Genomic DNA, 25,288 nt, shown 5'->3' on the forward strand with positions numbered 1-25,288 from the left:
AGCATTGTTGAGGATATGGTAAAATAAATAGTTTCTGTTTAAACTAATTAACAATGCATGCTATAATCTCAATGGGTAACCATTAAAAAATAATAGTAAATTTATTGAGAGGGAAAGGTGGAATAATAAAAAGTAATTGGTTGATTCAAATCAAAGTAAAGGGGCAATCCCTGGGTGGCTCAGCTGTTAAGCGCCTGCTTTCGGCCCAGGGCATGATCCTGGAGTTCCGGGATCAAGTCCCACATCGGGCTCCCTACATGGAGCCTGTTTCTCCCTCTGCCTGTGTCTCTGCCTCTCTCTCTCTCTCTCTCTCTATTTCTCATGAATAAATAAATAAAATCTTTTTAAAAAATCAAAGTAAAGAGGAGGGTTAAAGAAATCTAAAACTGGCAGGTCAATAAAACAAGGCGATAAAAATAAATATGCATATTTGAACAAAAGATATAGTTTCTGGAATTTTGTTAAAGAAAAATACCTTATTTTTCAGTCTAAAAAAGTAGTATAAATAGACAAAAATATATAACATATTTGCATACTTTTGTTTTTCTGACAGCTTCTTTGTGATATTGGCCATAGTGAAGAAAAATTGGGTTTTAACTATGAGGATATCATAATTTGGTAAGTATAGTTTAGTTCCCTCTGTCACCCTCTGGATTTTAGTAATTTTTAACTAAAAGGATAGTATAGCACCTTAATTCACCTTATATTTGATTTTGTAGAAACAGTTGTTTGAACGTTAGAAAAATTCAGGATCTCCAGCATTTTTGGTTATCCTGTTGTTCTTACTGATGCTTTGTAATTATCAAATAGTCTTTATTTTATTATACATATGATATTATTAATATTATATGTATTATTATTTAAAGAATCAAAGCTGGGGCAGCCCGGGTGGCTCAGTGGTTTAGCACCACCTTCAGTCCAGAAGCCCGGGTGGCTCAGTGGTTTAGCACCACCTTCAGTCCAGAGCCTGATCCTGGAGATCCAGGATCAAGTTCCACATCAGGCTCCCTGCAGGGAGCCTGCTTCTCCCTCTGCCTGTGTCTCTGCCTCTGTGTGTGTGTGTGTGTTTCTCAAGAATAAATAAAATATTAAAAAAAATAAAGAAAGCTAATGATGGGAAATACTTAAACTTCTAAATTAAATATGAAATTCATAGAACAAAAGCTCTTAAGTGTTCTTAAGAACACGAGTAAGAACCCGTACAGTTATCTCTAGACCTCCCTTAAGAAGTGTGTTTAGAGGATCCCTGGGTGGCTCAGCGGTTTAGCGCCTGCCTTCGGCCCAGGGTGTGATCCTGGAGACCTGGGATTAATCCCACATCAGGCTCCCTGCATGGAGCCTGCTTCGCCCTCTGCCTGTGTTTCTGCCTCTCTCTCTCTGTGTATCTCTCATGAATAAATAAATAAAATCTTTAAAAAAAAAAAAAGAAGTGTGTTTATGGCAAACTTTATTTTCTCAAGTCCATCAACAGATACAATGTTATGATTTCATAGCCATCTTTTTGGTGTGCTTAGGAATTAAAATTTGTATAGTCTGTGCCTGTGGTCATAAAATATTAGTTTAAGTCAGTGATTCTTTGAGAAGAGTGGAAGCAGGTAGACAGAGGGGAATGGGTTGTAGAGGCATAGGTACACCTTGAAATTTAATTTCCCATTACATAATAAAATACAGAAGGCAGTAACAAAATAATATTTTCTTGATTACTAAGAATCTGCTAAGGCAGCACAGATTAAGAACTAAGTATTATTGAAATTCTGTGGCTTGTAGTGAATGATTTTTATATATTTATAAAATAGTAGTTTTGCCTCATTCAACTGGGGAAGAATTTGGTACCATAATTTTATGTATATTTGAAACTCATGCAGCAAAACTTTTTTTGTTCTTATGCAGTTTGCGGTTAGCTTTATTGAATGAAGCAAAAGAAGTGCGGGCAGCAGGGCTGAGAGCTCTTCGATATCTCATCCAAGACTCCAGTATTCTGCAGAAGGTGCTAAAATTGAAAGTGGACTATTTAATAGCGAGGTAATTGTCCTAGAATCGTCTGTGTTTTTAAAATTATGTATTAAGTTTTAACATACCTATCGTGAAGTTTACAAATTTTTAGTGTAAAGCCTGATGACTTTTACAGATATATACAACTAACTACCCTATTATCCTGAATAAGATATTTTCAGTATCCCAGTCAAGTTCCCTTCTTTCCAACCAATTATTCTACCTTTTCTCATATGTACACCAGTTTCTCCATCATATATTGGAAAAATACATAGTTATTCTATCCTGTATTTTATTTGTGAGATTATCCATGTTGTTTTTTTCTTAAGGATGTGTAATGTTTTGTGTTATGAGTAGACTATAATTTTTTCCATTCTGTTGGTGATTTTCTGGGTTGAGTTTTTGGCTATCTTGGATAAAGCTCCCTTGAACATTCTTGTAAGTGGACATAGCGCTCATTTTCTTAGGTGTACATGTAGGAGTGGAACTGCTGGGTCATACGTTTATGTCTATTTAGCTTTACTACATACTGCCAGTTTTCCATAGTGATTGTACTGATTTACTTATTTATTTTTAAAAGATTTTATTTAATCACAAAAGACAGAGAGAGAGAGACATAGCTATGTTATGCAGGGAGCCTGACGTGGGACTCGATCCCAGGTCTCCAGGATCACACCCTGGGCCGAAGGCGGTGCTAAACCGCTGGGCCACCGGAGCTGCTCGATTGTACCGATTTATACTCCTGCCAACAATGTTCGAGATTCCAGTCTCTCCACATTCTCATCAGCACTTGCTTTCAGTTTTTAATTGTAGACCTTTCTGCTGTAGTGTTCATTATGACTTTCATTGTGTTTATAATTTACATTTCCCTAATGAGTAGTGATGTTAAGCACCTTTCATTTGTTTGTTGGCTATTTGAATATCCTCCTTGTCCTTTTGCTCATTTGTAAATTGGATTATCTGTCTATCTCATTATATAGGAGTTCTTGATGTTCTTCTGGATATGATTCCTTTCAGGTATATGTATTGACAATATCTTCTTCAAGTCTGTCTGTTTTGCCTTTTCTCTCTTCCCAATTAATCCAATTTTATAGTTAATGCCCGTGGACTCTTTGGAAGATATTACTCTGTTTTCCTCCAAAAGAATTTATTCCTTCTTATGTTTAATTCGATGTCAGGTCATGATTCATTTTTATTTTTATGGATATGCAGTACATTTTAGCAAGATTTATTGAAAAGATTTTTCTCTCATGTCTAGACTAGTGGCCCTTCTGTGGTAAACCAGATAACTGATATATCTGGATCCATTTTTGTGTTCCCTGTTCTTTTTAATCTATTTGTCTATTCTTGCCCCTGTTTCTCACTGTTTTAATGACTGTAGCTGGCTAGTAAGTGTTAATATCTGTTGGTGTAAGTCTTCCACTTTTTCTTCCTTAAGACTGTGTTAGCTATTTTTTTTTTGTTAGTTATTTTATGTTCTTCATTTTCTTTCTTTCTTTTTTTTTTTTTTTTTTAAGATTTTATTTATTCATGAGAGACACATGAGAGGCAGAGACACAGGCAAAGGAAGAAGCAGGCTCCATGCAGGGAGCCCGACATGGGACTTGATCCTGGCTCTCCGGGATCATGCCCTGGGCTGAAGGCAACGCTAAACCACTGAGCCACCCAGGCTGCCCAGTGTTCTTCATTTTCATATGAATTTTAGGATCAACTTGTTCATGTCCTTAAAACATTCTGCGATTTTAGTAGTAATTGCATTGAAGTTCTAGATTAATTTGGGGTAATTGATATCTTAAGAATATTGAATATTCTAAACCTTTATTGATTTGGAGCTTTAATTTCTCTCCAGTATTTTGTAGTTTTCTGTGCAGAGGTCTTGCACATACTTGTTGCTATGTTTATTCTACAATGTTCTTTTTATGAGAGTATTAATGTAAGTTTAATTTCTTTTTCATTTTTTGCTTTTAATATATAGAAAAATAATTGTAGATTTTGGGTTTTGGTTTTTGGTTTGGATACTGAACTCTTATCTAGTGATCTTGCTAGAATCACTTTTCAAATCTAATTGTTTTAAAAATTCTTTTAGAGTTTCTATGTACATAACATTAATTGCAAATGATGAATGTTTTATTTCTCCCTTTCCAGTCCTTGTACTTTCTTTTTCTTGCCTTATCACACTGGTTAGAATATTGCATTGACTAGAAATAGTGATAGTGGACAATTTGGTTTTGCTCCTGAACTTGGGTTGCAAGTATTCTGTATTTTGCTATAATTTATGATACTTGCTGTAGGCTTTTTGTGGATTTCTTTATGTTCCTTGTTTGCATTTCTGAAGTAAATGCATATTCACTGTATGTTTTGTCCTTTTTAAGTATTAACTGAATTTGTTTTGCTAATATTTTGTGGGATAATTTTGTAGTTAAGTTCATGAGAGTATTGGCCTATATTTTTCCAGTCTTCTGTCCTTGTTTAGTTGTGGTATCAGGAGTTTTTTTGCTTGGTGAAACAACTAGGGAAATGTCCTGTTTTTACGTAGTAATTTATGTAAAATGAGTTTTCATTTTTTCCCCCTATATGATTCATAGAATTCACCAGTGAATCTGTCTGGGTAATAGGGTTTTCTTTTTTAGGAAGTTTAAGATTATGGATTCCATTTCCTTAGCAGATATAATACTAGTCAGATATCCTCCTTTTGTTAGTCATTACTTTATATATTTTGAAGCTTTGTTACTACATTCATATTGAGAATTGTTAAACCTTCATATTGGCCTAATATTTTTATAGTTGTGAAATGTCTCTTTTTATACCTAGTAATACTACTTTTATGATGTTATCATATATTAATATGATATATAAGTATAATTTTAATTAATATGGCTATACTCACTTTGATTTAGGGCTTGCAGGATACATCTCTTTCCATCCTTTTACTTTCTGTTGTTTTGTCCTTATATTTAAGTTTCTGGTGTGTAAATATCATACAGATTTTTTGTTTTTAAATCTAGTTTGACTTTGACCATTTTGTTTTCTAATTGGAACATTTAGACTGTGTCTGGTGAATTTTTATATGCATGCTCTGTGGACTTTATGCAGTGTAATTATATATATGTTTATGAGTTTGTTCATCTTGCTCTTAATTTTCTCATATACTTGAGTTTGTTTGCTATCTTGAGATTTATCACATCTGTTCTTTGTTCTTATGTTTCTCTTTTTCTTTTGGAATAATGAAGAATTTCTTTTCCTCTTCTATTAATATCTGGGTTATAAAGTTTTTTCGTCTTTTAGCAGTTGCCCTAGAGATTATAACTCATATCCTTGATATTAGGTTTAGCATTTTATTACAGCCAGAACAATGCAGGAAACCTTTTATAGTTTATATCATCTCCCCTCTGCTTTTTGTATTATTGCTATAGTTTTTTTTTTCCTACATGCATTTCTAACCCTACAGGTTAGTTCTGCTTTGTTTTAAACTAGAACTATTGATATATTTTTTTAAAGATTTCTTTATTTGAGAGAGAAAACGAAAGTGAGATGGAGAACGTGGGGGGAGGGGCAGAGGGAGAGAATCTTAAGTAGGCTCCCTGCTGAGTGCAGAAACGAAGGCAGGTGTTCATCTCACCACCCAGGAGCTCATGACCTAAGCTGAAACCAAGAGTAGGTTGCTTAACTTACTGAGCCACCCAAGTGCCCCTTAACTGGAACTACTGATGTTTACCTATGTTACTTACCCATTGCATTATCCTTCTTTCCTTGCATTTGTACATATTCATTTATCTTGTATCACTTTGTTTGATGAATTTCCTTTACTGTTTTTTTTTTTATAATGCCAGTCTACTCAAGATTATTTCATCTTTTTTTTTTTTTTTTTTTTTGTCTGTAAATGCCTCTATTTTATAGTCTTCGTATATGAAGGGGCTTCCTTTTCTATTTTAAGAAATTTTTTTTAATTTTAATTTTTTTGTTTTTCTTTTTGTATTTAAGTTCAGTTAATTAACATATAATATATTATTGGTTTCAGAGGTAGAGGTCAGTGATTCATCAGTCTTCTATAATACCCAGTGTTCATTTCCTCATGTAACTTCCTTATTGTCCATCACCCAGTTACCCCATCCTCCTACCCCCCTGACTTCTAGCAACCTTCATTTTGTTTCCTATGACTAAGAATCTCTTATGCTTTGTCTCCCTGATTTTGTCTTATTTTTTCCTCTCTTTGCCTATGGTCCTGTTTTGTTTCTTAAATTTCACATATAAGTGAGATCATATGATAATTGTCTTTCTCTGATTTACTTATTTTGTTTAACATAATATCCTCTAGTTCTAGCCACGTCTTTGCAAATGGCAAGATTTTTTTGATGGCTGAGTAGTATATACCACATCTTTATCCGTTCATCTGTGGATGGACATCTGGACTCTTTCTGTAGTTTGGCTATTGTGGACGCTGCTGCTATAAACATTGGGGTACAGGTGCCCCTTCAGATTACATTTGTGTCTTTGGGGTAAATACTCACTAGTACAGCTACTGGGTCATAGGGAAGCTCTATTTTCAACTTTTTGAGGAATCTCCATACTGTTTTCCAGAGTGGCTGCGCCAACTTGCATTCCTACCAACATTGTACAGGGGTTCCTTTTTCTCTGCATCCTCGCCAACATCTGTCATTTCTTGACTTGTTAATTTTAGCCGTTCTCACTGTTATGAGGTGGTATCTCATTGTGGTTTTGATTTCTATTTCCCTGATGGCTAAGTAATGTCGATCATTTTTTCATGTGTCTGTTGGCCATTTGTATGTCTTCATTGGAGAAATGTCTGTTCATGTCTTCTGCCCATTTCTTGATTGGATTATTTGTTCTTTGGGTGTTGAGTTTTATAGGTTCTTTATAGATTTTGGATACTAGTCCTTTATCTGATACGTTATTTGCAAATATCTTCTCATGTTCTGTCAGTTGTCTTTTGGTTTTGTTGACTTGTTTCCTTTGCTGTGCAAAAGCTTGAAAGCTATTTTATGACTAGTTCCTAGTTTTCAGTGCTTTAAGTAAGTTATTGTCTTCTGGATTTTTCTTTTTAACCTGGTGAATGGTTAAGTTGTCTCTTGTTGCTTATTTGAAGTGATGTATTTTTTTCTCTACTTTAAGGTTTTCTTCTGTTCTTTATTCTCCTTATATCCTCTCGTTCTCCAGCTGTGTTGTGTTGGATCTGTTCAGTGTCCCACATGTCTCTGATATCCTTACTATATTTTCAGTTTTTGTTGTTAATCTTTGTGCTTCAGTGTGTTTACTTTGTACGTTTTTCCCCCTCCATCTTGCTAGTAAACCAGTCTCTTCAATTTTTACTTTCAGTTATATATTTCTGTGATTTGTTTTACTCTTATTTAAAGATTTTAGGTCACTGCATTATTTCTCCATCTTTCTTTCTATTTACTGAGCATATTTACCATAGTGAATTTTAGCCTTCTTATGCCAACACCAATATGTGAATCACCTGTGTTCTGTTTCTATTGTCATTTTCTTTTCTTGGTTTTTAGTTATTTGGCCCTTTGTTTATTTTAAAGCACACTTCATATTATTACATGATTGGATGTGAACATTGCATATTCAAAATATTTAGCTCTGGGTTCATACAGTTTTCCTTTTAAGATTGTTAAGCTTTATTCTGGAATGTTGATGTATCACATTGATTTAGTTGAAGTTTAGTTTTTAGCTTTCCCTTTGATCTGTGGAGTGGCTGTTGGGATCTCAAATGGCTGTTGTAGATGTTCAGCAGAACCTCTTCACCTTGAGCAGCCTTGAGCTGTAATGTCTATCTTAGGGTGTTATATACCTACTGAAATTTCTGCCTACTTCTTTAGCTTCTTGACAGTAAAGCTTTTTATTTGTTTTTTTTTTTTTTTTTTTTTTTGGATTTTTACCCTGCATTTGCACAACACAGAGATTGGCAAGTGCCTTGGAGAAGAGATTACATGAAGATTTGCATTCATTTTCCTATATTTTCTTTTCTCTGGGATTTTTTTCCCTCAAGTCACAGCCACCTTGACTGCACTAAAGTTCAACCTGTCTCTCCAGTCTAGCAAAAATTTTGCTTTCTGCTAGGACTTCATTCCCCTAAAACTGGGGATTGACAGGTGCCCTTAGCGACAAAGCCTGGTTGGGTGTGGAACTTGTACATCTTTTTCCAAGGATTATTATCCATTGCCCTTTTAATAGTTTTAAAAAAGTATTTTGTTTAAACTTTACAGTTGTTTTTGACTATGGAGATGGTCTGATCAAGCCTCTTTAGTGTGGCCACCAATTGAATTGTGTGTATATTTACTTCTTAATAAAATTGTTTCAGATTTAATTGTATTCAGATAGGAAAAATGCTTTTAAGTAAAAATTAATTATTCTGCTACATAAACCAGACTCTTAAGAAATTGACTAATAAATTTTACAGAGAAATGTCAGTCAAGTGATACCTGATTGAGCATTAAGCTTTGAAGTGTGTTTAGATATTAAATTATATTTGGTGAAATAGAGTTACTATGGCTAGTATATAAGACTTTTAACATAGTCATAATAAATAAAATATGTAGGCCCTGAATAAAATTAAATTTTTTTTAAAGTAGGCTCCATGCCCAGTGAGAGCCCAACACAGGCCTTGAACTCACAACCCTGAGATCAAGACCTGAGCTGAGATCAAGAGTCAGTGGCTCAACCGATTGAGTCACCCAGATGCCCCTAAAATCATATTTAAATTAAAACATGAGCTGGAAATATTTTTCCTCCACAATTTTTATAAAACTCCAAATTTTATCAAAGATAGATCAATTTTTTTTTCACTAGATTTCCGATACCTTTGTTTTGTATGTATTTTACTTTTCTATTGATATGTATAATTCTGTAAATTATTTACTATGTTCTTTTCTGGAGTTTTAAATAGTTTTGAAATGCTTTATTATAGCAAATATTTATCATAAGAGAGCTAGATGTAAGTTAACTAAATAAATATCTGCTGGTATTGAAAAATCACATATGTTAAAATTTTAAAATACTGTATTAACATTTTGAAGATGAGTCTGATCTGTTAGTGTTACACAAAAAATTGTCAGTAACTAAGTATTTTGTGTATTATTTAGGTGCATCGACATACAGCAGAGCAATGAAGTAGAGAGGACACAAGCACTTCGATTAGTCAGAAAGGTGCGTTCTGTATCTGAGAGTAATAGATTTGGGGGTTTTATTTAAAATATTTTACAGTTTTAGATTTAGACTTTTTGAAATCTTCATTAAAATTTAAAGGTTAAATTCTCATTAAACATTTTTGTTAAAATTATATGAGATAAATAGGTCTGTTAAACTTAGAGGTAAGCATAAATGTTTTGTGTAATTATTCTGTGTGATTGGGTACAGGTAAGACAATAATTTTTAATAAAATATTCACTCTAAAGAATACAGTATTCCCCCCCACCACAACCCTTATCCGCAGTTTTGGTTACCTGAGGTCAACTGTGGTTTTCCTTCTGCTATATGGTCAGAAGGTCTGTAGTAGCCTAATGTTAATGTCACAGTATCTACATCGTCACTTCACTCATCTCATCACATAGGCATTTTTATCATCTCACATCACCAGAAGAAAGGTGACTAGTACTAATAGCTATTTTGAGTGACTCCATTCATATAAATTTTATTATAGTATAATTGTTCTATTTTATTATTGTTGTTGTTAATCTCTTGCTGTGCCTAATTGGTAAGTTAAATTTTATTGTAGGTATGTATGTACAGTAAAAATAGTATACTTGACCCTTGAACAACACAGATTTGAGCTTTATTTTTTTTAATTGTTTTTAAAGATTTTATTCATTGAGAGACACAGAAGAGAGAGAGAGAATGAGGCAGAGAAACAGGCACAGGCAGAGGGAGAAGCAGGCTTCATGCAGGAAGTCTGATATGGGACTCAATCCCAGGTCTCCAGGATCACACCCTGGGCTGAAGGCAGTGCTGAACTGCTGAGCCACCTGGGCTGCCCAGATTTGAGCTTTATGAGTTTACTTTATATATGTAAATTTTTTCGATAAATACAGAACTGTAAATTTATTATCTCATGATTTTCTTAACATTTTCTTTAGCCTCCTTTATTGTAAGAATATAGTATACAATACAAAATATGTGTTGTTGATGTTATTGGTGAGGCTTTCCATCAGCAGTGGAGTTTATATATCGAGTTCAGTATTGTCTGTGGTTTCAGTATCCACTGGGGGTCTTGGAACATATACCCCCTGGCTAAGGGAGTGGGGAAGAACTACTGTACTTCTTCCTTTAGTAGACGTAAAAGTGAAATTGCTGCTTTTTTGGTACATTATTGGAGAAAGAGGATTACTTGTTCCCTACTCTACTTTTGTATATTTAGACTTAATACCGTTAAATGGATGTCACAAATAGTTACAGTCTGGTTGTTTTGAAGACAAATTTAGATATAGTCCATAGACAGTTTCAATAAGCAGTTCAAACCATTGTACAGGATAGATCAGAATCTAAATTCTGCAATAGAATGTGTTAAGGATAATCCATAATGCTTCTAATGAGAGGTTTTCAAAGCATTTTTTGTTGTTACTTAATGTGATACCCTAATGGCAAAGCAGTGAATTAAGAGTTAACTTTGTTAAGACATAGTTATGTAAGAATTTTTTCCTGTTTCATCCTAAGTATCCTGTATAATCCTAAACATTTATGAGGCTTATGTAGTATATAGTTGTTTTAATATAAAAACATCTAGGGGATCCCTGGGTGGCGCAGCGGTTTGGCGCCTGCCTTTGGCCCAGGGCGCGATCCTGGAGACCCAGGATCGAGTCCCACATCAGGCTCCCGGTGCATGGAGCCTGCTTCTCCCTCTGCCTGTGTCTCTGCCTCTCTCTCTCTCTCTGTAACTATCATAAATAAATAAAAAAAATTAAAAAAAAAATTAAAAAAAAATTAAAAAATAAAAACATCTAAAATTATTTAAATTACTTTAAAAAATAAAAATTTTAACCCTTTTCCTTTTTACCTGTCTTTGAATTCAGTTCATACTTCAGAATGATAGAATGTTAAATTTGTACATTAACTAGATCTCTTTTTCCTTTTTTCTTCCAATTGTCCAACTTGTGGTTAGTAATAGTACCCACAGGTGAGCGAAGTAAGGAAGAGGTAGATAGATGAATGTCTTAAAAGAAATTTGCAATTCTGGTAAGAGTAATATTGAAGATAGATTATGATATTTTTATTATAGCTAAACTGTTACATTGGGACCGTGATATTTGGCTCTTCAAATTTAAATTTAAAAATTACATTTATGGTTTTTACTCATAGTCTTTCCTACTGCCATGATTTTGAGAATTCACGATAAGAAAATAAAATTTGTTTCTGAAAAACCTAGAGTAACTATTTGGTTATTTGAGGTATATGTGTCAATATTTACCCTACTAGGAATTATAAGTGAGCAATTAAATTATATATTAACATATTAAAAATGAACAATAAACCCATCACATACAAACATTTTTATAAAAATATATTTTCCAAAAAGAAACTTAGCAGAATGGCATTATTTTAGATCTTTGCAAATGTCTTTAGTGTTTGTCTTGGTGGACAGGAGTAGCTGGATTGTCATATTTGTTTCTTCATTCAATCTGTTGTGATTTCATGTTCATTGGAGCCTTTGGAAAACTTCAGTATATATTTGTGAAAGGTTGAGAGTAAAAAAGACAAATAATGTCTTAGAACTGTTATGAAAATAGTTTTAACTTCACAGAATCTCTGAAAATACCCTAGAGACCCTGTTTCCTGGACCATACTTGAGAATTGCTCCCTAAAAATTACATTCAGAAGAAAAGACAATGCCAGATAGATTCAAACAATTAAATTCAGCTTCTTTGAATTATTCAGTAAATACTTCATTTCAGTTTTATTAAATGTTTTGATGTGTTATAATTTAGTTTATAAACAGCCCAGTAAAAGTGAACAGACCCTTAACAATTTAATAATCCTATTACAAAACTATTTTCTTCTGTTTTTTTCTGAAATAGAGTGAATTGAGGCAGATATCATTTATGAATCCAAGAGTAGAGAATTGCTTATACCTGACAGTAGGATATAGACTCAGAAGAATGTGGCGAGGGTTCCTCCTTGTTTTAGCTAAAAGCAGATAGAGTTAAAAGGAAAGCATACTTGTTGAATGAATGCATAGTGGCCTCTATTTCTATTCGTTTGTTTAAATTTTATTATGTAAATTAACCCATTTATTATAGGCTAGCAGTGTTTCAAATGGTGGAGCTTCTACTAGTCTTTCAACTCCTTCAGTCTTCTGATGGCAGACTTTACTATGATGACAGAAGTGATGTTGTAGGTCCAGGCGCGACCGGCTGCCGTCCTCCTGCAGGAGCCACAGTGCCAGATGCCCACAGCTTGCCTTTTCATCTTTGGCGTACTGACTAATTTCAATCTTCTTCACCATTTTCCTGAGGGAGGCCCCATAACGGGTCCCATATTTACCCACGATTCCAACCTTCTTGGTGCATTTAGCCATGTCACCTTACCACCAACTAGGTCCGAGCCCAGAGAGCAGTGGCCTCTATTTGTTAGAAGAACTGTAATTTCATTAGTAATCAAAGCACATATTTCTTTTTTTTCAGCAACATCTTGGCAACTGAGCTAGTAGAGATTAATGTTAATATTATAATGGCTAGGTCACTGGTTTTTTTGTACGCATTTTAAATTTTTAAAAATTTTCTGTGTATTAATCTTCATTTTAAAGAAAAGCAAGAAACATTTGCTGCTTTAGGGTAACTTCCTCCATGAGCAGTTAAGGGATAGTCATGTTATTTTTCTTTCTCTTTTCACCTATCTCATTCATTTAGAAGATTTTTTGTTTGCTCACTCATTTTCAGTATCTTCTGATTTTCCCCTATTCTCCAAACCAGAGAATCCTTCTTGGTTTTTGTCTCTCTTATTTTCTATATAATTTTCCCACTTTTCAGTGTTAATTGAAAATTGAAATTCTACTCACTGACTGCCTAATTTAAGCCATCAATTTTCCTAATATATTATTTCTATATTCATGTAATAAGAGATTAATGTATTACAGATTTTTTACATTTGAAAGAGATTCACTTAGGGAATCATTTGCCCTTGACTTATAGGATTATCTATTCAGTAATATCCAGTAAAGATTAATTATCCCTACTCCAGAGATGTGTTATTTTGAAATACTCCATCTACCAGTTTTTGTTCATTAAACAGTCATTGGCTACATAATTTGTTTTCTTTATTATTTCCAAACTGAAGAGATACTATGTTTTCAGTATCCCAATTATATTATTGCCATTTAAACTTTTCATTTAAAGTAAAATTCATCTACAGTTTTGTTACCAGAAACATACTATTTGCATCATCCTTTTTGAAATCTTAGAAATAGCTTACAGATTACTAACTTTGCTTTTTGCCATAGCAACAAATAAGGGTTAGAGATAGGGAGATTATCAGGAATCTGTTGCAGTAAAATGAGAAAGAATGAGGGCCCAAATCAGAGTTTGATAGGAAAGAGAATATGGATAGTGAAGTAAATTGGTAAGACAGGGTTTGGTGGTGATTATATATGGGGAAGAATCAGGAATGGAATAGTACAGTAGTATGTTGACAGTTGTTGTTACCACTCATTTTCTTTGTCTAGGTACTGAAAAGTTGTATAAAATATAGTTCCTATTTGAGAGGAGCTTAGAATCTCAGAAACATTGAATCTTGTCATTTAATTGATTTATAGTCTGAACTATTAGTCTGTCATTTAATTGATTTATAGTCTGAACATTTTCCCACAGTAATGGTTGTTAACATTTATTGGATCAATTATTAGTTATAGTAACCCTTTGAAATGTTCATAGGAAGAGGATTAAAATTGATGCCTGGATCTTATAAATGTTCAATGGTTATTAACACCTCAATCTGAACAAAATTGGTTTTAAACATGTATTTTGAAGTAAATAACTTATTTTTCTGATTCTTCCCTGTTACAGATGATTACTGTGAATGCTTCCTTGTTTCCTAGCTCTGTAGCCAACTCTTTAATAGCAGTTGGAAATGATGGACTTCAAGAAAGAGACAGAATGGTCCGAGCATGCATTGCCATTATCTGTGAACTAGGTCAGAATTTTCTTCAAGTAATAAAAATGAAGCATTTTAGGAAGTATGTGTGTGTGTGTATGAATGTAACATTTTTTAAAGGTGAACTGGGTCAGAATTTTCTCCAAGTAATAAAAGTGTAATAATGTTTTAGAAAAAAATATGGCATTTTAAATGCCTTTCACATATGAATTCTTAGTTATTGGCACAAAGATATGAAAAGATTAGTTTATAGGAATATAGGAATTGTCCAAATTCCAGTGTTTAGAATAAAATCACTTAAAATCTGGTTCTCAGACATTATTAACTATACTATATCTTGATATGTATTAAAAAATAATCCTACATTTAAAAAAACTTAAATGCAAGAAGATTAAAGAGTTAAATGGGGAAAAAAACAGGAAAAAAAATGGATGAGTATCTGATCATTGTAAGGAAAAGGAGTCTTGAGTTAACAAAAGAAATAGATTCCAGCAGCAACAGATTTTAATATAAAGAGACAAACATGCAGTGCTACAACGAACAAAAAATAAATGTTACAAACATGCTAGGGAAATAACATTTATATACAGATGAGTAGGGAAAATAAATAATTCTCAAAGAAATACATGGCTAATCAATATTTAAAAGGCTCAACCTCACTTAAAACCAAAATACAATTTTAAATGATAAGATAGTTTTTTTCCCACCAAAGGTAGAGGTGGCATAGGTCCTGTTGACTCTTGATGTAATAAACAAATTAATAACAAAATTGTAAACTAAATATAAGAGTATCAAACCCTATTATTGAAGATTTAAAGGTACTGTTCTCAGTACCTATTAATTTAAAGACACTTAAAAATTTAATTAAAAATTTTAATTAAAAATTAAATTAAAAATTTAATTCAAAAATAAAAATATTTGACGAGTCAGTGTAGGGGGTGCTTGGAAAGCTATACCCTGAGTTAACTTCTTATCTTAAAATGCTTTTATAAGTAAGCAAAAAGCAATGAAAATAAGTATGTGAGCCCAAGAAATAGAAAAAGAAGGAAAGAAAATCAATTTTAAGGTAAGCAGGAGGAAAGCAACAATGAAACGAAGGGATCTAATTAGAGAACAAAATTGATTATTTGAAATAATCTGAGTTAGTTGTAGAGAAACATGAATGGTATATAAACATACACTAGTGTTTGAAAAACACAGGTCAGAAACAAAAGAGTAATATACAAATGAGGAAGAAAAAATAGAAGTTTTTAAAATTATGAAATAATTTTTTAAATATTGAAAATCTTATTAAAATGAATGGGTTTTCAGAGAAAATTTTATTTCCAGTTGACTCAAAATAATAGAATATACAATAGATCAAAAACTAAGACTCATTCAGGTAGTTTTGTTTTAAAAAAATTGTTTCAAGAACAGTTCTTATAATCTTTTTATAATTATCTTTTAATTAAAAGTACTCAAATATGGAAACCTACCAATTTTTTAATGGAACTATCATTTTATATGCATATACACATAGGATGACACACATACACATACCTATACACATAAAATAATTAGAAACCTCATTTGTTAATATTCTAGAATATTTCAAATCACTGTATTATTCTTAATGGTGGATCTCTGTAAATATTACCAACTTTTTACTCCTAATTAGTATTGCTAAAAGCTTTCAACCAGGTTAGTAAATGAAAATAATAAGTGTGAAGTTTACATGTTATGGGTGAGATATACCTAGTAAACTCTTATCAACGGAAAAATGGAACTTAAGTAATTCAAAACAGTAGAAATGTGAAGATACAGATTTGATCAACTTATTTTGTGTTTCAGCAATAAAATCAGTAAATTTATTGGAGAAAAAAGTTACCACCTCCAAAGTATAAAACTATGTATAACAAACTTACTAAGAAATATGTATGACATGTGTATGTGTTTTTCGGAGGCAGGGTATTTTTGACACTTGAATTTGTCCAATTGATTCTTAATAACAGAAATTGTTGTCTGTATACTGGAGGGGGGGGTACTGATTGAAAAGTGGTGTAAGGGAACTTTCTAGGATGGTGAAATTTCTGTATGTTGATTGGATATTGGTTACAATAGTATGAAACTTGTTCAAAATTTTTTGAACTGTGCCATTAAGTTGTGTGAATTTTACTGTATGTAGTTTATATAACTCAGTTTAGAAAAAAAATAAAAGAAAATTCTAAAATTAAGCCAGAATAAACAAGAGAGATCCGATTATGAAAACATTTTTGAGAAACAAAAATAGAAGGGAAAAGTTTTTTTAAAAGTTGATTTTTACAAAAACTATTAAGCTAGGTTATTAAGAGAAAAAAATGAAAAGATTGAGTTGCAGACTCTGGTATATAGAAAACTTTAGTATATCAAAAGGATAAAAATCAGTTTGGGAAGCATGCTGGGATAACTTAAACATTTGGGAAAAAATGAGTTTATAAATATGCAGCAAAACTCAGTTTCCTAACAGATCGAAAACTGGAATGTTAATCATGAACTCCTTTAAAACCCATATATGTATGTGCTGGTATAATCAGAAAATGCCTCTTTGAAGTAAGGGAGGAGTTTCTGAGTTTAAAATCTGAGATTAGCCCTTTCACTAAGATGGCGCCGAAGGCGAAGAAGGAAGCCCCTGCCCCTCCCAAAGCCGAAGCCAAAGCAAAGGCTTTGAAAGCTAAGAAAGCGGTGCTGAAAGGCGTGCACAGTCACAAAAAAAAACGATCCGCACGTCACCTGCATTCCGACGACCCAAGACCCTGCGTCTCCGAAGGCAGCCGAAATATCCTCGAAAGAGCGCCCCCAGGAGAAACAAGCTTGATCACTATGCCATCATCAAGTTCCCCTTAACTACTGAGTCAGCCATGAAGAAAATAGAAGACAACAACACACTTGTGTTCATTGTGGATGTCAAGGCCAATAAGCACCAGATCAAACAGGCTGTGAAGAAGCTCTATGACATTGATGTGGCCAAGGTCAACACCTTGATCAGGCCTGATGGAGAGAAGAAAGCATATGTTCGACTGGCTCCTGACTATGATGCTTTGGATGTTGCCAACAAAATTGGGATCATCTAAGCTGAGTCCAGCCGGCTATAAATCTAAATATAAATTTTTTCACCATAAAAAAAAAAAATCTGAGATTAAAATCTAAAGTTAAAATCTAAAGTGAAATTAAAATCTAAAGCAGATGAAAGATTTGAAATAGATGAAAAGCTAACATATTCCTATTAAACGAACAGTTTCTTGCAATTGACAAGAAGAACCATTCTAGTAAAATACAGACAAAGGATATAAAAAAATCAATTCAGAGACATTAAAAAAAAACAGAGTTTTGGAAAGAGTATATTCAGTGACTCTTATTAGATATATTTTATCTACATTTTAATTCTTTGGCTAGAAAGTTTTTCAAGTCAGAAAGGAAATTAAGTTTCAAGATAAAATCCCAGGTTTCTAATTACTAAAAAGTAATAACTTACCCTTATTAAGTTTTTCCTTTTTTTATTTTAGCACTTCAGAATCCAGAGGTGGTGGCCCTTCGAGGTGGACTAAACACCATCCTGAAAAATGTGATCGATTGCCAATTAAGTCGAATAAATGAGGCCCTCATTACTACAATTTTGCACCTCCTTAATCATCCGAAGACCCGACAATATGTGCGAGCTGATGTAGAATTAGAGGTAGGAACTTTAATATCTTTTCTAGTTTTACAACATGAGTTTAAATACATACCTAGGCTTATTTTGAAATTTTTAAGTTAATAGATGCAGCACAACATTAATTATCAAACATAAATTAAGACTAGCTTATCCCCCCAGTATTTTATAACTCATTCACTTTGGGCTGAATAGAAAATATTATTCTCAAGAATATTTATTTCATCAACATGTAAAGTGAAGTTTTTTTTTTTTATTATCTGTGAAAACTTTATTAAGGCAATTAGAGCACAAGTAAGGTTACATATACATTTATTTATTTAGGAGAACTATTTCTTTTTAAGAACTTCAGAATGTTAATTGTGTGAATAGCTCCTGCTGATTATATATTGTTTATTTATTAACTCATGCTAAAATTCTCAGAATTTAGAAGCACTTGTTAGCAACTAATAACCATATATACTTCAAAGATATAGAATACAAATCTTTCTTTTTAAAATACAATTTATTTATTTATTTATTTATTTACTAATTCAGTGTTTTTTGCAGTTAGTCTAAAATAATAAGACTGCCTTGTACTCTTTTTTTTTTTTTTAATAAAATGTGTAGTGGAGGTTGGAACAGAATTACTACAAACTAATCTTACAGTTTATCTATATGAATGTGCTATATTGTTGTCCATTGCAGATACCATTCAGAGTAAGATTAAACCAAGGATTTGTTTATATTTGGGTATGAAATTATGCAAAGTATAAAAGATGTTTCATTTTCTAGCATGTCTGTCTAAATCATTTTATGAACTTTGTCTTAAATCTTATAGTTCTTGTTTTATTGGGGCCAGTAGAACTACTGTTTTTGAAATTATAAAAGTGACAGCTTTTATCATTAAGAAATAAATTCAAGCACAATATTTTCCTCAATAAGTGATTTCAAGTACATTCATTATTCATGTGAGTCCACTAGGTATAAATTAGCATTTTTGATATTTTATAGTTTATTTGGCCTAATTTTTTTTAATCAAGTAGAACTGTAATTTTAGGATTGGTGAGATGATTACAATAAAGGAAAATAATATGTATAGGCTTGTTTTTATTCCAATGTAATTATAAAGCAGATAAGCAAAGCCTTTATTAAGTAAGAACACCTCAAAAGAATGTGGTAGACGTTTACACTAGTGTCTTTGCTTATATCTATTTCTCTAAAACCACAAATGTTTGTTTTTTTTCTCTTTTAGTGAGATTCCCCCAGAATAGCATAGTGATTTAGAGCATAGACTTTGGGCTATACAGATTGGTTTTGATTTTTTTTGCTCTATGACCTACTAGCTTTATGATTTGGACAAGTTAATAAGCCTCTCTTGGACCCATTTTTTCTTAGGTAAAATGAAGGTCATGGTTTTCACCTTAAAGAATTGTTGTGAACAATAAATATTATAATAGTAGTAGAAAGGCACCACCTAACACTCATGTAATGCTTATAATGAGTTACTATTTCCAGGTACTTTACACATATTAATTCTAATCTACAGAAAATTCTAATCTAGGTACTTCAGTACCTACCACATGGTAAATATTCAACAGATACTGGTTACCTTTGATATTATTCATCATCATCTACTTTAATATCATCATCTTCATTATATAGTGTGTTAAGAGAATAGTGTCCTCATTTTTATTAATTATATTTTACAAACTTGATTCTAAATTTATACATTGATTTCCGTTCTACATACAAAGGAACTATTTTCAGTGTTGCTGTTTCTGTTGTTAGGCCCAAATCTTCCTCCCCTTAAAAATCCCTTTTTAAATTTACCCTGGCTTTTATTTCGCTATCTATAACATATTTTGCCCTCAGACAGAAAAATGTGTGGATTTAATAGAATAGACCATCTATAAGGGTTCTAAATCCATTGTAATTTTTTATAGTGAGTTTTAAAAAATAGATTTTTTAAACTTACATTTCCGGGTAGAATAAAATAGCTTAAAGCATCTGCTTTGGAAACTGGGAAAGCTGAATAATTATGAAAGTCTCATATTAAAGCAGTATAGAACTGTGAAAGCAATAAGGGCCAGAGAGAGTGAAATTTGAGGGGAAGAAGATTCTTTAAGAGTTACCCTACATTTACTTACTAATTTGGTTGAATGTCATGCAAAAAGATATGACCATTTGATTAAACACCCCCCCCCCAAAAAAAAAAAATTCTATAGAAACATGCCCACAGATGATCCAGATAGTGCAGTTAGAGGGAAAAAGACTTTAAAACAACCAAAGCAGTGTGCCTGGGTGACACAGTTGGTTAAGTGTCTGACTCCTGGTTTTGGCTCACGTTGTATTCTCTCAGGGTTGTGGAATTGAGCTCTATAGCACGGAGTCTGCTTAAGACTGTCTAACCCAGGCAGCCTGGGTGGCTTAGCAGTTTGGTGCCGCCTACAGCCTGGGGCGTGATCCTGGAGACCCGGGATCGAGTCCCACGTGGGGCTCCCTGCGTGGAGCCTGCTTCTCCCTCTGCCTGTGTCTCTGCTTCTTTCTCTCTCTCTGTTTCTCTGTGTCTCTCATGAATAAATAAATAAAATATTTTTAAAAAAGACTGTCTCACCCCTCTCCCTCTGCCCCTCCCACCCCGTGCTCACTCTCGCACTCTTTTTCTCTCCTAAATAAATAAGTAAATCTTAAGAAACAAAAACAAAACCATGCATAATTTGTAAAGGAAAATGAAGAAAAAAGGGAAGAAAATACGAGAAATAATGGAGAATTTCACCAGATAATTGGAATATACATATGATTTCAGTGGAAGTTCTTGTACTGAAAAACAGTATATGAAATTCTGAACTCAATGAAAATTCATTTTGGGCAAGTAGACATTATTAATAAACTAGAGGAAAAGTCAATAAAAAATATCCAGAGTAAAGCAAAGAGAGGGAAAAGAAAGAAATGGACAAAACATAACAAAAGTGATAAAATATAATTTTGTCTTTGGAGAAGGAGGAGAAAACGGACAGAAGCAAATATCCAAAGAGACGATGGCCAGAACTTTGTTTCTAAAACTGATGAGACTTCATGCTCACAAACCTTACAAAACTCCAAATAAGATAATACAAAGAAAATAACATGTAGGCACATTATGGTAAGATTGTTGAAAACAAAAATAAATAAAAATCTTGAAAACAGCTTTAGAGGGAAAAAAAAAAAAAAACATGTTATTTTCTTTCTTTTCTTTCTTTCTTTTTTTTTTTTTTTTTAGAAATCTTTTAAGATTTTTTTTTTTCTTTTTAATTCATGAGAGACAGAGAGATAGTGCCAGAGACACAGACAGAAGGAGAAGCAGGCTCCATGCAGGGAGCCCAATGTGGGACTTGATCTCGGGATTCCAGGATCACTCTGTGGGCTGAAGGCAGGCACTAAACCGCTGAGTCACCCAGGGATCCCCAAACACGTTGTTTTTGAAGGAACATATCTAATAGCTGATTCCCATAGAAATCATGGAAACTAGCCAACAGTAAAATGACATCTTTAGAGCACTGAAAGAAAAAAAAATGCCAGCCTAATCCAGAGAAAATGTCTTTCAAAAACAAAGATAAAATGAAGGTTTTTTTGAGACTAAAAAAAAAGAAAAGACCAAACAATGTAAAGAAACACTGCTCTTTCTTGGATTACTTGCCCTTATGTTAGGAAGACACTTAAAGCATCCTAAGGGGAGGTACCAGTGGGAGGAACTAAACTCTGTTGCCAACAATTAGCACATTGTGAGTGAAACATCTTGAAACAGGTCCTCTAGCTCCAACCAAGTCTTTAGGTGACTGTAGCCTTAACCAATATTTTCACTGCAAGTTTCTGAGGGCCCCTAAACCACAACTGCATTGCTAAGCCTCTCATAGACTCCTGACTCACAGGAACCATATAACAAATATCTATTGTTGTTTTAAAAATGAGACACATAAAGAATAAAAGAGTAAAGGGAGTCCTCAGAGGGAAAATGATCTAAGACAAGGAAATGTAGGAAGGAATGAAAATTAACAGAAAAGGCACATAGATGACTAAATATAAAAGCATACTGATTGTTGAAAGCAATTTTAATAATTTCTTATGTATTTTAAATTATATTTAATATTAAAAATTAGATCATAATAATGCAGTAGGCATGGCAGGAGAGTTGGTAAATGAGATATAGTTGTTAAAAGTTTAAAATGAGTGAGTTTAGCAAGATTGCTGAAAACAAGGACAATACACGAAAATAACTTGGACTTTTTTCATACTAGCACCGAAAGGAGAGTGTAATTTATAAAATAAAACCTTTTAATGATGTTCAGAAATAAGCAAAACTAAATCATAGTTTTAAAAGTTAGGATAATAATCTTGGAGTAGGTAGTGACTGAATCTAAAGAGGGAATAAGGCTTTAAGGATACTAGTGTTTTCTTCATCTGGTGCTAGTTACAGCAATGGACTTAGTTTAAGAAAATACACCAAACTTGACATTCATGGTTTGTGCACTGTTTTATTATGTATGTGTCATATTTCTATTTAAAAGTTCAGAAATTGTGTAAAAAAAAAAAAAAGTCACTCAAATGTATTCCTTGATGATGAGTTTGAAGAACTAAGTCTCTCAAACAGTATACCCAATTAAAGATATAGAGAAATTATATTAATTTTAGCTTGTTAAAGAAAAATGCATTTTATAAAAAGGACTCTTTTCTCCTCCTTTTCCTCCTTTTTTTTATTAGCGAATTTTAGCACCCTATACTGATTTTCACTACAGACATAGTCCGGATACAGCTGAAGGACAACTCAAGTAAGTACCATTTGTTCCTAGTAATTTATAAGGAAGTGTTTATGTTGCTGTTAAAGCTTTTAGATTTACCTGATTGTATGTAGAGCCAGAGCAATGGGAGTTTAAGTAAATTTCCTATTTCATGAAGGAGTTACGTTGTATTTCTCATAATTATCTGTGGCTTAAGAAATTAAAAATAAGTTATGAGGAGTTTAAAGACTTGAAATTGATCTCTTTTTTAAAATAATATAAGATAGGCTGTAGTAGAAACAAGATCTTTAATTATTTTTCTATTACGTATTTTTAGCGTAATTACATTGAGAGAGTAAAAGAATGAAATAACAACAAGGAATAGAATGAAGAGCTGCCTTAACTACGTAAGCCGAAGGATAAACTCTGTAGAATTTTGGAAGTAGGGTTAGTAGGGAAATAAAAGGAGATAGAGTAACGTTTGTTTCCTAGAAATGATGCAGGGTAATTTGCAACATTTTTTTGGAGAGAAAATACTTGTTCATGAGGTGTTCTGGGATAACTATAAATTGATTCAGGGATCAATGTATTGTATTAATGTGTTATCTGTGAAGATTTTACGGATTGTGCTATTACAATAAATGTGCTATGAAGCATTTTTCTAGTAGGATTGTTGGACTGCAGACATAAGCACTTATTTGATGATACGGAATTTAAAATTCTTAATTTCAGAATGTTGTGAAACTGGGATATTTTTGTTTTTCATTTTTCATTGTTTTTCATTTTCATGAAAAATAGCGATTTTATATCTTTAATCACTTCTGTCACTGTGGACTCATCACACCCTAACATTTCATAACCTGAGCTAAGATATCAAAATAGATGTTCTCTGTTTAAGACTTCTCAAACCTTATTCCAGCTGAGTTGTGAATTAGGGATTTTTAAGCCCCTTTCTTGGCTTTTCCTAATGACACTTAACATTCTCCTTATTGATGGGAGAAATGCACTTTCTGCTGTTACATGAAAAATTACTATGAATGTAGCAGCTTAAAATAACATCAGTTTATTAGCACACAGTTCAGTAGGTCAAAAGTCTGGCACAGCTTTTATCTGGGGGTTCTGATGAAAAACCCATTTCCAACCTCATTCAGGTTGTTGGCAGAATTTACTTCCTTGCTATTATAAAACTAGGTCTGTGTTTCCTTGCTGACAGCTGAGGCCTACGCTCAGCTCCTATAGGCTACCCTCTTTCCTTGGCACGTGGCTCCCTCTGTCTTCAAACACAGCAAAAATTCCTCAAATCCTTTGTGCTGAATCTCTGTTTTGTCTTCTGCCACCAACTGCTGAAAGCTCTCCAATTAGATCAAGCCTACCAGATGATCTCCCTGTCTTTTAAGATCTGCCAGGCTATAAAACATAAATTAGTCACAATCATGGCAGTGATACCATATTCCAAGATCCAGGGTTTGGGGCATGGAATCTTGAGGGAGATGGAGGACATTTTTAGAATTCTGCCTACTAAGATGAGTGAGAGATGAGCCTGGCTATTTTTTAGAGTTGGAGAAGGAAGGTACATTCCACCAAAATCCTTTCTTACCTGTTCGGTTCTATAATTTACTTGCATTTAGTTCCTGGAGTGTGGATAGTTTTGGAGGCATGGGTACATTTATGGCCAGGAAACAAGAGAAAATGGAGTGATTTTTTTTTTTAGTACTACAAATTTATTGAATAGATTAGAGAATGAATTACCAGGCAATCACTCTAAGTATGTCACTAATATTTTTGTGTGTGTGTGAGAAAGAGAAAGAGATCATGCATGAGCAGGGGGAGGGGCAGAGGGAGAGAGAGAGAGACTCCTAAGCAGGCTCCATGGGGTTCTGTTTCATGACCTGAGCTAAAATCAAGAGTTGGATGCTTAACTGACTGAGCCACCCAGGCACTCCTGTCAGTAACATTTTTAAGAGGAGTGCCAAAAGCTTTATCCCATAATTGTCTAAATCTCATTTATCTCATTTCTTCCACCACCCCATCTCCTCATTTTAGTTTCCGTTATGTTTTCATTTATTTGATACTATAGAGCTAGGTGTGGTTTGTTTATATGTCTTTTTAAGTGTTTCATTCCTCTTTTGCAGACTGCTCACTATTTAAGTTGATTATTTTCTTTTTTTTTTTTTTCTTTAATGTCTTCCCCGCTTTTTCTTTCCAAGTTCTCTGGATTTCTGTGTTCTTACCGCTGTTAAGGGCTTTATTAGGGAAGACAAAAAGATGGCACAGAAAAACACAGTTGAGAGAATAGAGGTGGTTGAGGTGGCATAAGTAGTTTAAGATTGCTATTAAGTATTGAAAACTGGCCATAAGCCATACATGGAAAATTTAATGAATATAAATCTATTGCTTGATTAATGGTTATAAACTATTGCTTAGGAAAGAACAAGTGAGACATTTAGATACACAATTAGAAAATAGCTGGTGATATTAATATCTAGGGTTTTTTTTTAAGATTTTGTTTATTTAATCATGAGAGACACAGAGAGAGAGAGAGAGAGGCAGAGGCACAGCAGAGGGAGAAGCAGGCTCCATGCAGGAAGCCTGACGTGGGACTCAATCCTGGGTCTCCAGGATCATGCCCTGGCCAAAGGCGGCGCTAAACCGCTGAGCCACTCAGGCTGCCCAATCTAGTTATTTTAAAATATCAATGAATATATATGGGATGTTGAACTTGCTTGTTAGAAATTTTGAAATAACTTTGGGGCAAGAATTTTCAAGTAAAGAGAATATGTGTGGTAGGGCA

General features: G+C 33.3%; 2 protein-coding genes and 1 pseudogene across 5 annotated transcripts in view; 2 read left to right on the plus strand and 1 right to left on the minus strand.

The window, feature by feature from the left end:
• RICTOR (RPTOR independent companion of MTOR complex 2) overlaps positions 1–25,288 on the plus strand; it is a 117,375-nt gene that overhangs the window by 49,871 nt on the left and 42,216 nt on the right. For all 4 annotated transcript variants that reach the window (XM_038535257.1, XM_038535258.1, XM_038535259.1 and 1 more), the window contains 6 exons: positions 554–618; positions 1,891–2,022; positions 9,099–9,162; positions 14,007–14,133; positions 17,616–17,785; positions 22,481–22,548. In XM_038535257.1, coding sequence (XP_038391185.1) covers positions 554–618; positions 1,891–2,022; positions 9,099–9,162; positions 14,007–14,133; positions 17,616–17,785; positions 22,481–22,548 — 626 coding nt within the window. The remainder of the gene's footprint in view (positions 1–553; positions 619–1,890; positions 2,023–9,098; positions 9,163–14,006; positions 14,134–17,615; positions 17,786–22,480; positions 22,549–25,288) is intronic.
• LOC119871558 lies at positions 12,277–12,523 on the minus strand (annotated as a pseudogene).
• Positions 16,714–17,183, plus strand: LOC106558744 (60S ribosomal protein L23a-like). The gene is given in 2 exon segments (XM_038535266.1): positions 16,714–16,825; positions 16,828–17,183. Coding segments are annotated over 2 exon segments (468 nt in total).

This window comes from Canis lupus, chromosome 4 (assembly GCF_011100685.1).
Source record: "Canis lupus familiaris isolate Mischka breed German Shepherd chromosome 4, alternate assembly UU_Cfam_GSD_1.0, whole genome shotgun sequence".
Lineage (NCBI taxonomy): Eukaryota > Metazoa > Chordata > Mammalia > Carnivora > Canidae > Canis > Canis lupus.